The sequence below is a fragment of the Ascidiella aspersa genome, chromosome 3 (genome assembly GCF_963924565.1).
Source record: "Ascidiella aspersa chromosome 3, kaAscAspe10.2, whole genome shotgun sequence".
Taxonomy (NCBI): Eukaryota; Metazoa; Chordata; class Ascidiacea; order Phlebobranchia; family Ascidiidae; genus Ascidiella; species Ascidiella aspersa.
In genome coordinates this window covers 27,320,128-27,332,740 of record NC_139449.1, presented here as the reverse complement: position 1 = coordinate 27,332,740, position 12,613 = coordinate 27,320,128, and the positions used below count along the sequence as shown (strand labels likewise).

General features: G+C 38.3%; 1 protein-coding gene across 2 annotated transcripts; it reads right to left on the bottom strand.

Annotated features, from left to right (window-relative positions):
• Positions 1-685: 685 nt before the first annotated feature.
• LOC146161268 (uncharacterized) lies at positions 686-12,547 on the bottom strand. 2 transcript variants are annotated; one of them, XM_083384281.1, is made up of 13 exons: positions 12,297-12,547; positions 12,122-12,187; positions 11,403-11,523; positions 11,199-11,287; positions 10,911-11,042; positions 10,003-10,219; positions 8,642-8,787; positions 8,428-8,541; positions 7,897-8,007; positions 5,452-5,568; positions 4,797-4,966; positions 3,618-3,851; positions 686-2,754 (listed from the first exon to the last, which is right to left on the bottom strand). In XM_083384281.1, exons 1-13 carry the CDS (start codon positions 12,340-12,342, stop codon positions 1,840-1,842), a joined length of 2,478 nt encoding a protein of 825 aa, XP_083240407.1. In that variant the 5' UTR covers positions 12,343-12,547; the 3' UTR covers positions 686-1,839. The 2 variants fall into 2 exon arrangements, with proteins under 2 accessions (XP_083240407.1, XP_083240408.1); XM_083384282.1 differs by having other exon boundaries at positions 686-2,751.
• Positions 12,548-12,613: the final 66 nt, after the last annotated feature.

Genomic DNA, 12,613 nt, shown 5'->3' with positions numbered 1-12,613 from the left:
TCTGTTGTAAAAAAGGTTGGCTTTACTCATTGCGAATCTTTGATTGACAGTCGCGTATTCGGTGATAGTTGATCACAATATAATGCATGGTTCTAAAAAAATAAATTTGAAAAATTATTTCATACTTTTACGAAATTCCAGCGTCATGTAACGCTGCCCACGTAAAGTATAGTGTGAATTAGTTTTACAACGCAGTTTTCAAGTGTCTGTGCAAATATTTTCAAGTTGAATGACCCGCCAGATATTGTGTCATACTTTAACTTTTCCAGACGTGATGTGTGTAATAAGTAATACAACCAACATGTGTGTCATAAGCGCGTACGAATTTTCTTCCGTCACGGTTACTAATATTTTAAACAACACAAAGCGATGTTTTTCTGTTTATAATTCCAAGCGGATTTGCAGTCCACTGGTAACTAGAATTGCACGATAAACTGTTTCCTTCTATCCTTTGTCAGTTAAGGTATGATATTTGTCCAATGTTGAAGATTTTTATTTTAAATTTCTAACCATTTTCGGTTTTACATCTCTGTAACCATTCAGTAACTCATTTAAAAATCGACTAGTCACCGAAATCAGGCATTGCGAGCAGTAGCAGTAGCATGGTTTTCATTGCACTAAAAGGCTCAAAAAAACAAGACGATCTTCTTTTTCGATTTTTCTTTGATCAGTGAGAAACGGCTGACGCAATACTGACATGATAGATACGCTAACGAAGAGATGACTGGAGCAAAAAACACAGGACAAGCGATAAATCTCAGCGGTGAATTTGCGCCCACTAATTATCACTAACAGGCTATATAATGTATCATTTTAACGCAAAATCAGAAAGAGGCGAAATAAACCTAGTGTCATTTTTTACCGTCGAAAAATCGACAACGCTGTAAAAAACACGCTCGCTCTATTTTAACGTTTTTTTTTCAATATTCCGTTATATTAAGGATATCGGCCGTTTCGTATTTGATAATTTGATAATTTGAGCCATTCAACCACACTACGAAGTGCAACAAACAAACTTGGTAAAAAAGGGAAACGGGAAACTTTATGGGCCGTTTCGTTCGATTGCACAATGTGGCGGTGCTTACACTCTTCATTCTTATAAAAAGGGGGTAACAACATATAAAACACCAGCCTTGTTGATTAACTTACAGTAAAGGTGTTTAGTGAAAACAGGATTCGCCCGACACAGATCAGGAATAAACGCTTGAAATGAAAAGTGCGAAAAAATCACAATTTTACAGTTTTTTTTTATGATATAGGTTGCCCTTACAATAAGTAACAGGTGTCTATTTCTAGATCTTGGTAAAAACAGAAGGAAAAATTGTACGACAGGAGTTGAGTGGCATCTTTCGAACGATTTACGGCGATTTTGAGCGGGTAAAAGTATATATTTTAAAATCGCCAATCGTGCGAGGCAAGAACTGAAGGGTACAGGTGCTTTTTTACAAGCCCATCCGCTTTTAACTCAGAGACATATGCTTTACATCAACAAACCAAAGACTTTACAACTACTACTAGTAAAGTGGTTATGTTTATTTTGAAACAGAAAAAGCTAAAATCTAACACAGATGAAGATTTTGGTTTTAGTAGCGCGAAAACTAAATCTGTCTTGGTTCTAATTTTAAAAGTCTACGACAAAAACAGTCACAGGATAACATAATTGAGTTGTGAGACTAGTGCCACAGCCTAGCTAAAAAGTGATAGAATAAACGTCGTTTTCATAAAAAAAGACGCACAACGTTTACATAAAAACTTTGCGTAAGAAACTGTGTCACGAGTGCCGGGGAAGCAAACAAGCAACGAAACAACGCGACAGAATAAAAGAATAGAAAAGGAAAATCAGGACTGCGAGGTTTGCATATTAAAAGCGGAATCGTCGGTTTGCGAGCTCATTCCGATTCGAAAAGCGAGCGACGAAGTACTGGAAGAGTGCGCGTTGTTCCGATGCGAGTTCGCCTCCCTTCGTTGGATGTTGGTCATCTCAAAAGGATGACGTAAGTTGGTCGGATGCGGGAGATGGTGGTCGAAGGAGTCCTCTTCGTCATCGCTCACTGTAAGATCCACAAGAGGAGGATGATGATGGATCTTGCTCCCGGATGGCTCGCTGTGAAACGGAGGGGAGACGCGTGACGTGGACGGGGGTGAATTCACCGCCACTGACGTCATCATGGACATGGAGAGCACGCTGTCGCTCTCCGCGCTCACAGAGTCCGCTTGCTGCTCGAGTTCGTGGAAGGGACGGTAGGCGTTCGATCTTCCGAAGAGACTCCCCCAGAATCCGGGAGACTTGTTCGGACTCAAGCGATACACGAGACGCTGGAGAAGATTCCGCGGCTGGTGGCTGCGCTCCTCAAGGATCGCGTTCTCCTGGAAATTTTCCGCGGGAGGATCCCCGTCCCCCATGCTCCGGGCATCCGTGATATCCGAATAAGCTGGAGGATTCGGGTAGACACAGTTGGGAATATCCTCCACCATCTGGTCATTGCAAGGAGCTTCGACAAGAACCGGTCGGATTCTTCTTTTCTTTGGAAGAGGAGGAGCTTGCTCGGTTTCGGGGGGATTTGCGTTACCGCCGCTTTGAGGTTCGGCGCTCGATGACCCTTCGCTTGTTTGAGGTGGATTGGTTGCGGAAGAGGTTGTTGTCGTGGGAGAGTTGTGCTGAGGGAGCGGGGGAGGGTCGGGAGCGCTTCTTGGAATGGGAGGAGGGACGGTGGGAGGAGCCTGGACCACGTTGTCTGTGCGACTGTCGCTCTGCTGAGTAAAAAAGGTAGTTTTATGTAATTGATGTGTAGCGTTGGTGAATGAAGCGTCCTATAGATGTCGATTAAATAAAACGTTATACTTCAAACGGTTAGGGCAGTGGTTCTTAAACTTTTATTACGACGGACCCCTACAATCTATTTTTGGTTTGCACGGACCAGGGTAGGCAAGAAATTTTATATGTTACGCCATAAATCGACGTTACATTATCAATAGACGTTAGAAATCTGCTATTTCCAGACCAAAACATGTGAAAGTGAAACACAACAAAAATACATTCAGTGCAGAAACGTTTTATTTTAAACTATTTCTTTGAAAAATTGATTACTTTTCAAATATACACTAATATTTCAATTAGGCCTTCATGGACCCCTAAAACTAGTTCACGAACCCCCAAGGGGTCCATTGACCCCATTTTAAGAACCCCTGGTTTAGGGTCACGAGAAACTGTTTGTAATTAATAAAATATATCCTAAACTATTTTGCCTGATGCGCTAGGTACTTTACGTTTGCTGAGTGCTACAACATACCCGTAGTTCCGCGCCCTAACCAATAAAGTCGAGCGGTGTTTCGGGCATTAAGTATGCACAGATTTGTTTTGAAGTGTTAATATCCGTTGCAAAACGGACATAATATTACCAGCCAGATTTATATTTTAGAATTAAATTTTAATGAATTAGGCGATTTAAATCGGCCTTAGGTTAACCGTAACCCTTAATTACTAGTTTTCTCAGGAATTTTTAGTGGGAAAAACAAGACTTTAACCAGATAAAAACAAAGGTTAATCGTTAATAACCGAAGGTTCTCTATCAAAAGCTCATTTACAAAACCACCAAAAACAACAAAACGCGACAAACCTCGCGAGACGGCTCCACGGCGCCACCGTGCGGGGGTGATGGCACGACGTCGGGCCGGGCGCGCCTGATCTGCGGGTCGCGGTTCCGGTTGCGCCGCCGGCTCCGTCGCTCCCTGTTCCCGCGACGCCGCTGGCGTGAGCCCGAGCTCCTTCTCAGCGAGGAGTCGGGACTGTCGCTGTCCACTCCGTCCACCGTCATTGAGTAGGAAGGCGGTGCTTCACGCTGTAGAAGTTGCTGTTGTCGGGAAGAGAGGGTGGACGTTAAGCTGCTGCTGTTTTGTTGCTTTTTTATTGATTTAACAACAATCAGGTGGCAGTCTTGCGACTGAAGAAAACCTTTTGTCGTGGCACCAATAACAACAAACGGTTTTCAGGAACAACACGCAATAACTCAATATTGGACACTGGGAAGAATTTACATCAAAATCTACGAGAAGCTATCAAAAAGTCACGCACAGCGTTAAATAAAGTGAGAAATTCCGAGAATTAAATCGATGTCCGAACAGAATGTATATCAACAAAGTAGCATGAGATGGACTTTGTCTCGATGCGGTTTAGAGAAAAACCGGATCGGGCCGTTAAAGCTGACGACAAGCTATTCATTGTAAAGGTTTCTGTTGTACAGTGTTGCCACACACTTTTATAAAATAAACACATTCAAAGTCTTTTCAATTAAAATTGGTAATTTTTTAAGACCTTCAAGTGGATCGCTCGACGTAAAAAAACCTAAACGCATTTTCAAAAACAAATAGCTTAGGCAGGACATAAAATAAAAATACAAAGAATATTCGAGTACTTTTGGTAAAATATAAAAGGTTTTCAAAGACTTTTCAATACATAAACCAATTCAATGACATCCAAAGGCTTTGTGGCAAACCTGTAGAGGTCTTGTTTTTGAACTTTGGTTTTAAGTTATTACCTGGTCGTTTCGCTTTTAGTGTTAAAATACCTTTGAATTTAGTGTTAAGTTACCGTGGATTTTCTGAAAAATCGATAAAAATGTGTACGAGTTGGAAAAATCTTACCTATAGCAACCCCTGTTTCACAAATTTGCCCAGAACTACGTTTCGTTTACATGGCAATATTTAAAACTTCAAAGACTTTGAGGCAACCCTTATATTATTTTGCAAATAATCGGGGGAACGTAGTGCTCCGAAATAAACCGACATCTCTATCTCACCCGGGCAATACGTCCCAGTGGCGTGGGCACCACTTGTCTGGTCCTCCGGTTCCGCGTGGCGCTTCGTAACGTGTAAAGCTTGCAGGAGCAGCCGAGAGCTACAGCCAACAGTAGACCGCATACCAACGATCCGACGATGGCCGCGGTCACCACTTGGCGACTTGCCGAGTCTGTGAGCAACACAAAGGGTTATTTGGGGTTATAACGCAACTACAGGAATATCAATAGTTTCGTAGCTGAATTTGCGGAACAATCTAGATATCGTAAAAGTGTTGTCCACAGTATGGCTCAATCTCAATAATATCATTTTAGCCTAAGGCGTAGACTTGTTGTTTCTTGTCGAAAACAATTTGGTTGGAAACATTACCTTTTTAGGCAAGGTAATGTTGCCTTGATAATTAAATGAACCAGGATGGGACATTTACTAAGCCAATGCTAGTACTACAAACCAGGTTCAGAGCATCACACCGGAAAAATTGCAGAGCACCCCGAATCAGAATTTTACGCAGGTTAGTTCGGCGCATTATTTAACTTCAGGGTATTTAAAATATTCTATACCAAACAGTCAAAATAAGCCCCAACGCTCAATAAGGGTTTGCGAAGTATGCTATGAATTGGCAATTTCAGTGTGTATTCGACTTCCAAGTAAACTTACAAACGCATCCTTCTTCGTCCGACTCGTCCAAGCAGTCGGGCGTTCCGTCGCAGGTCCACCGCTCGAAGATACAGTTCTTGTTGGTGCGGCACTGAAAGGCGCCCGGTGCGCAGTGTTCTTTAAAAGACGGGGAAAGTTTACAAAGTGGACTCGGTTCGGCAAATGTTTCTACTCGTTTGATGGGACGTAATAGATAAAAATAAGTAGCGGTCAACGAACACGGGACCCGGCCGCAGGTCACTATTGACTCGTGGGGGTAAGACTTAGGGCCCGCGTCTTAATGCCATAACAAATTATTAACGGAAAAGTTGACAGTATGCAAATCAAAACAAAAGGCTGATGTAATCAATTATTATGTTCTTTTTGTAATCTAGTACAGGGGTGGGCAACTTTTCAGCAACGCGAGCGGTATTTTTAAATTCAAGTGTTTTAAGGGTTACATGCAATGGTAAAATAAAAGAAAGTTTATTTTTGTACCATTACGTGAGAGTGGGCTTTGGAAACCACGACTGATATTTCAAAACATAGAAATAAATGATAAACACTGTCATTTTTTTATATAGTTTTGTTCTTTAAGGCAGTTAAACTATACATTGTTACATCACAGTGTAAACTAGTGTTATAATGGGTTCTATAAAAAAAAATACTATTTTGCCACAATGAAATTATTACTAATAATAAACGAAAACATACAGTTAAGTATGCGATACACTTGTCTATAATTTTTTTAGATATCCTTTTTTTAAAGTAAAACAGCCACAAAAACATATAAAAGAACGGAATGCGGCTCGCAAGCCGCAGTTTGCCCACGTCTGTATACAACTGTACGTAGTCTATAGAATTCGGAACAAAATTTTGTTTCTGGACCGCAATATCTCGCCTCTGTGAAAAGTTTTGTGATCCCTGGTGCAAATCAATATATCATTATTCCCCATGGAGCAATAGGGTGTTCTCCGGGGGGCCAAGAAACATGGCCAATTTTAAACGTCTTCTCAAGGCAAGCAACAAGCATGTTTTGAACTATCGTGTTGTTCATATTTGAATCGGATTTTGTCTGGCTAATTTTCTTTGACAATACAGACTGGAGAAACAGAAATACATGGTTTTCGCTGATGATAAGGAACCACAACGGGTTATGTGATTTTTTGTAAGGTGTCACTCTATCAGTTAAAAAACATTAGTGTTGATAGCATTTGTAAATATTGCCTACTTTCCTTTTTTTCGCCTCGTTTTGCCACCTTGTTTTTTCGTCGTTTTTTCTTCACTGTATATATACCTCTGCAAGGTTACAAGTTTATATGCCCTGATGAAGATTACCTGGATACGTTATCGAAACGTCGGTACAGAATAAATAATTGTCGGAAGAACCCTCTTTATAATTGCATAGTTTATCAACAACAACGCACAACTGAAACCGCCTTTTATTGCGTTTTGACGTTACGGGTTTTATAAGTGCTTATGTTATTTCCTGCAATAGCGTTTATTGTGTTTTTTTAACCGTTTTCGTCAGGCTCCTTACAACAACAAACATGCATATTGTATGTGCCCAAAGTACTTGCTTCGCGGTACGATGCTACTGGGCGTCTTTTTATTCGCTTGTCGCTTTTACAACGGGGCGCCATGTACGTGTTACATTTACACGTGAATTAACGCATTTGGATGCTGACGGCGGTGCGACTGAAACGCTTATTCACTTTGTTGTCTCACTGACAAGCGCCTTCCGTTTAAACCGTAAAGCAATGGCGCGTGAGTGATTGAAGTGTTTACGACTACTGGCCTAGATGATGTATTTCTCCGCTTTGGCTTTCCAACGCGTTAGCACAAACGGCCAGCGACACACATTGTAAAATATAAGTGCATATCAACGGCAAACAGTGCACTATTTCGGTGTCTATAGAGATCGTCAAAGACAGTTACACAAGTTGTAGCTACATTTGTTCGACTTGGCTATTCGTTGTAAAGATAGGGCGCAACGCGTTATTCGTCGAGCCGCGTCACGCAAAAGCGTCATCGACATTTATGTTGTGAACCACGACGCATTAACAACGACGATGTGTCGGGTAAAGCAAGCCTACGTCACTGTCAGTCAAATCAATAGAAGGACATAACACTGCCACAGGCGCGGTCCAGTGCCAGCCTTGAGCCTATATGTATTTGGTTTTCGTTAAATCAACTTTTATGTTGTTAAGACTTCAAAACGCGGCAAGCCGTTTTTTTTATATCACGTCGAAAAAAAAAATTATGCACTCATTTCGGGTTGAAATAAACATACATCAAGCGCATTTTAAATTATCCTTTATCAAATAAGAATATTTAAAACAAAAGACGCCAACACCATTTAAGAAACGCTTTTGTTGGTCAACTGCTTCAGTACTATTAGTACAAGGGGCACAAACAAAACTCTAAAGTGGGACACATTTTCGACAAGTATCCTGCGGTACTCACTGCAATGTGCTTCGTCGGCTCGGTTGCTGCAGTGCGCCTTGCCGTCGCAGTACTGCTGGGTAGAATAGCAGTTTCCATCCCCGCAATTGAACAGTCCTTCTGCGCAGTCACCTGGAAATTGGAGTTGGTGAAGCTACAAAATTTTTATCGACCGCTAACTGACAGAAAAGGATTTTGGTTTTGTAATGGCTCAAGTCGCCATAATACATTATTTTACCAAAGTGGCGTGTCTAGCGGGCGCAAAAACAGGTTGTACTCTTCCGCAAATTGTCTTGAATCAATACACATGAGAATGATGTAAACCTTCTATTTACAAATGTTTAATTATATTTTGAAGAATTAAAAAAGTCAAATGCGTTTTAATCTTTGAAGAAAATTGATCTTTAAACAAATACCATGTAAAAGAGAGACCAATCCAGTGCATTAGGCAAGTTTATTTTCTAAACCTTTCAATTATTTACCTTAGAAAGAAGAAAACGTGTAGAGGAACCTAATTTTTTTGCCAGATTTAATTGGCAAATTACAACATACCACATTTTAATTCGTCGAAACCAGAAGGACAGTCACGATTGCCATTGCATTTCTGCTCTGCAGTGTAACAAGATTCCTGATCGCCACAAGAAAATGTCCCTGGCAGGCAATAACCTAAAATAATACCATTTAATGACAAAAGCATTTTACAAAAAGCAAACACTGTATTTAAAATGCTTGAATTAGAATTGATACACATTAAAAAAAAACTTACCTTTAGCTTTGACTGTGGCATTAAATCCTTTGAATGGCCAACCACCACCGCTTATAAACTGAACAAACATATGGGGACCTGTAGTGGTAACACTGCCCAAGCTATCACCAAGTGTGCGCTGGGATACATCGATGCAGTTGCTGCTCCTAAATATCATTAGTTTGTACATAAGCAATTAAGCATCTAGTCATTGGTCAAGTGCTACAAACATATATATAAAAAAAAAATATATTAACATGGCCAGAAGAACATAAAAAGCTTCTTTAATTTTTGTTATTGGGGTCTGAATATAAACATACTTTAAAATCATTGACTTACAAAATACATTTAGTTTGTGCATATTTTTTTTTATTAAGTTTTAATAAGAATTTTAGAGCTTGTACAGAGTAAGTAGTTTATATGAGTACAGATTTGTATGGGGGTCCACCAAGTGAACAACGAGCATTCAAACTACATGACAAAACAGAAACCAATAATTTTTTTTTGCAAATGGCTGTTAAAAATATATGGGCATTGTGTATGAAATAAATGTTTATTTACAAGATTAAACACCAACTTTTAAAATTAAAGTTTTTTTTTTGTCAAACATGTACAAACATTGTGTACATCACAAAAATAATGTCACAGTCTAGTAGCAGTTTACTTGGCTCATACTAAAGAAACATCCCTGGGCACTTTGTCTGTGGTTGAACAATGAAGTACCCCTGATACACAATTATTTTTTCACAGAATCACAATATCAAATTGAAATCATTTAAACAACTTATTTGTAAAAATATCAGTCTTGTGGTTGCTTGAACCAATTGTAGTTTAAATATTAGCAAGGAAAGTTAATGACTTTGCTAACACTTGTCACAACTTTTGTCTCTTCTAAGTTTCTAAGTAGCCTCAGATTGTGGTATACCCCAACTAGTGTTTTCTTTTATGGCAAACGCGATTTATCATTTACCTGGATTTATTCTAAACAAAATAAATCTATTTTGCTATTACAAACACTTCGATTTTATATTTTAACTCTTTAAAAAAGTATTATTAAAAACTTATATCACAAAAACAACCCTTGAAAAATTTACAACATTGGAATCCAATATGAGTATTTGACCAGTTAAATAAAGTGCGGTCGTATTTGACCGGTCAATTGACAGGCTTGCCAACCCTAATTTTACGTTACAAAATTTTTAATGCCTTGCTTTAAAAATGTTTTGTACACCTACACTCCTACAGGCAGCACCTACGTGCAAAAATATTATTAAACATTAGGCATTTTTTTCGGAAAACGAAGTCATTATGAAGGGTTGACAGTATTGCTAATCATCTGTTTACAATTATAATACAACATTTAAATAAACTCACAAACCTACCACAAAAGCTGACTTGAACTGTTTAAACCATCGTAAATGTAAATCCAACTGGTGCCAAGCAGTTGGCAGTCAGTGAGTTCAAATTCCAATGGCAAAGTCCCAGCGTCAGGATCCAAGGAAATAGTCCAGGCACAGTCAGCCTGCACAGAATTGGGATACCCAACACTGGTTATGAAAGTGTAGGACTGGATCTCCTGATGCATTGCACAAATGTCATCTGCAAGTGTTAATCAAATAAAGTGAATCCAAAAAGCTTGCGCCACATTACACTTAGGAAAATAGGGTGAAAGGACTTTTTGTTACCCCCTCTATATTAAAAAATAATTTTAAACAAAGGAATACCATCTAAATCAGACCTGGGCAACATATGGCCCGTGGGTCGGATCCGGCCCGCCAAACACTTTATTCCGGGCCCCCAGCTTATTTTTTTTGTATACACAAGCTAAACGAAAACAAGGGTGAGTTGCTACATATTTGAACTTAAACCCTCTAAAGCAAAAAATACATTGTAAGTTTTGTGCAATTTTTTTTTACAAATTTTAACCCTAATTTTGAGGATCGTGCCTAATAACTTGATAAACGGGTCACGTCTCCCTGTAAGTCCACATTAATGTTTACATTTTAAAACAAATGCAATGCATTTTTTTTCTTTAAATTCGACTTAAACTGAACATTCGCACACAATTCAGGTATCAAAAAGTTTGTTAGTTTATTTGTTTTATAGCGTCATATTGCGTGTATTTGAGATCCTATTTTTAATCCGGCCCGCCACAACATTTTAAGTTTCTCATCCTGCTGTGTAAAAAATAATTGCCCACCCCTGATCTAAATGTATCTATGCATTTTGGCAACGGAAATACAAATTATTACTCTTTAACAAACACCCGTACAAAATATATCATACATACCAACTTTGTAGTTCAGCGTAAACATTGGTGCACTGTACTGTATATCTTTAACAACCAATTCTATTAGGACCCTTTCAGACCAGAAAACAGCTACACCAGGTAAACTGTTTCCGCACCAGTAACGCACATGAACTAGAAATGCAAAAAATATATATTAAAAAACCTTTGTTTACAGAATATTATTATTGATAAATTTTGAAACAAAATACTAATTACAGTTTTTTTTGTCAAAAAACGAATAAAATAAAAAATAAAATAAATATCAACTAAACAAAAAATAGAACTTACCATTGCCATTATACTGTGAGTTTCCTTGAATACGCAAATAATTACTGCAGTCTCTAGCGTTTTGATGTTCTATATGAAGATAAGATGCCCTGAAAAATGAAAGATAGTCATTAAGGCACAAGACAATAGTGTTGATGTTAACAATATTTCCTTTAAATTATTAAAACTATATATTGTTCATAGAGTGATTTCCAACATGCATACCTTATTGTTACATATTGAATTTGTGGCAGTTTGATAATCCAGCATACATGGCCGACTGTATTGTTAGATTGATACGCAATGACACCTTCAGTTTTGTACAGTAGCTGTGATGAAGTGCAACCTGAAAACAAATGGAATAAAAATAGCTTGAAGTCCAATCTTAACTGTAATTTGAATTTCCCAATATACAAAAACCCAAAGGCAGGTTTACCATTGTAAATAAAAAAGGGGACACTTGAATTTCTTTTACAGGTCTAATGAATAAGTTTGATAAAAGTGCATTTGAATAACGTCATTTGATATCCGGGGTTATTCGGCAGCTTTTTTATTTTGCACTTGACGGAATTTGATTTGCAGAATTTATTATATGATTTTAGGTTTTAATCTATATCTGCAAAGCAGTGGTTTTACATGTGGTACAGATAATACTAGTGGTCTAAAAAACTTTTGAGGTGGTAATTAATGTAGGGCAAACCCATTGAATGGAAAAAGCTATCTAAATAAAGTGGTACATAGTAAAGATAAAGAATGAGATATAGATTTCTACTTCACAGTTGAATTGTTTGGCCTGCACCATGGAATAATCCCTTGGATACTCAGTTTTTTTAAGCCTAAAAATTGTGCAGCTGTAATGAAGCCAAGTTTTTAGATTTGGGTCCAATTTTTCCGTTTGTACAATTTATTTCACATTCGAGTTCATGTAAGTGTAAATAAATTACCACTTTGGCCGGTAGTAACGCCATACTGAGAAATTGAAGGTAGAAATAGAGAACATTCAGTGTAAACTGCAACAAAAACAAATAATGGGTTAAATATGTTAAAATAAACGTAAGTATACAATATTAAAATTACAACGTATATAGATGTCTAAGCCACATTTACAAAGTTACTTACCAATAAAAATCCCAATCCACACAGAAACCAACTTTAAATTCGCCATGTAAAGAATTAAAAGAAATCAGGGCCAACTTGGCAGTTAGCCAGGAAAAATCGTATTTACAGCACACAGAGATGTTGGTCCAGTAGTTTGTCGTGGGAGAAATAAAATTAGTGCGACACGCTTTTCTTTAATCGTTATTCTACGGAACTATATATTATACCGGTTTTCCATTGTCAAGGGCTTCAGGCATTCTCTTGTGCAGTAACCTCACACTTATTGAAATAAACAATTAGCAGTTTCCTGGAAAAATATCTGAATACGAGTGTCTTTG

What these genes read in the sequence shown, in the direction of transcription:
- LOC146161268 (XM_083384281.1), bottom strand. Translation starts at nt 12,342, where the DNA reads ATGGCGAATTTAAAGTTGGTTTCTGTGTGGATTGGGATTTTTATTG. An exon ending in TACGCTGAACTACAAAGTTG is followed by an intron (nt 10,220 to 10,910) that starts GTATGTATGATA and finishes TAACACTTGCAG; the next exon opens with ATGACATTTGTGCAATGCAT. An exon ending in AGTTCAAGTCAGCTTTTGTG is followed by an intron (nt 8,788 to 10,002) that starts GTAGGTTTGTGA and finishes AATGATATTTAG; the next exon opens with GAGCAGCAACTGCATCGATG.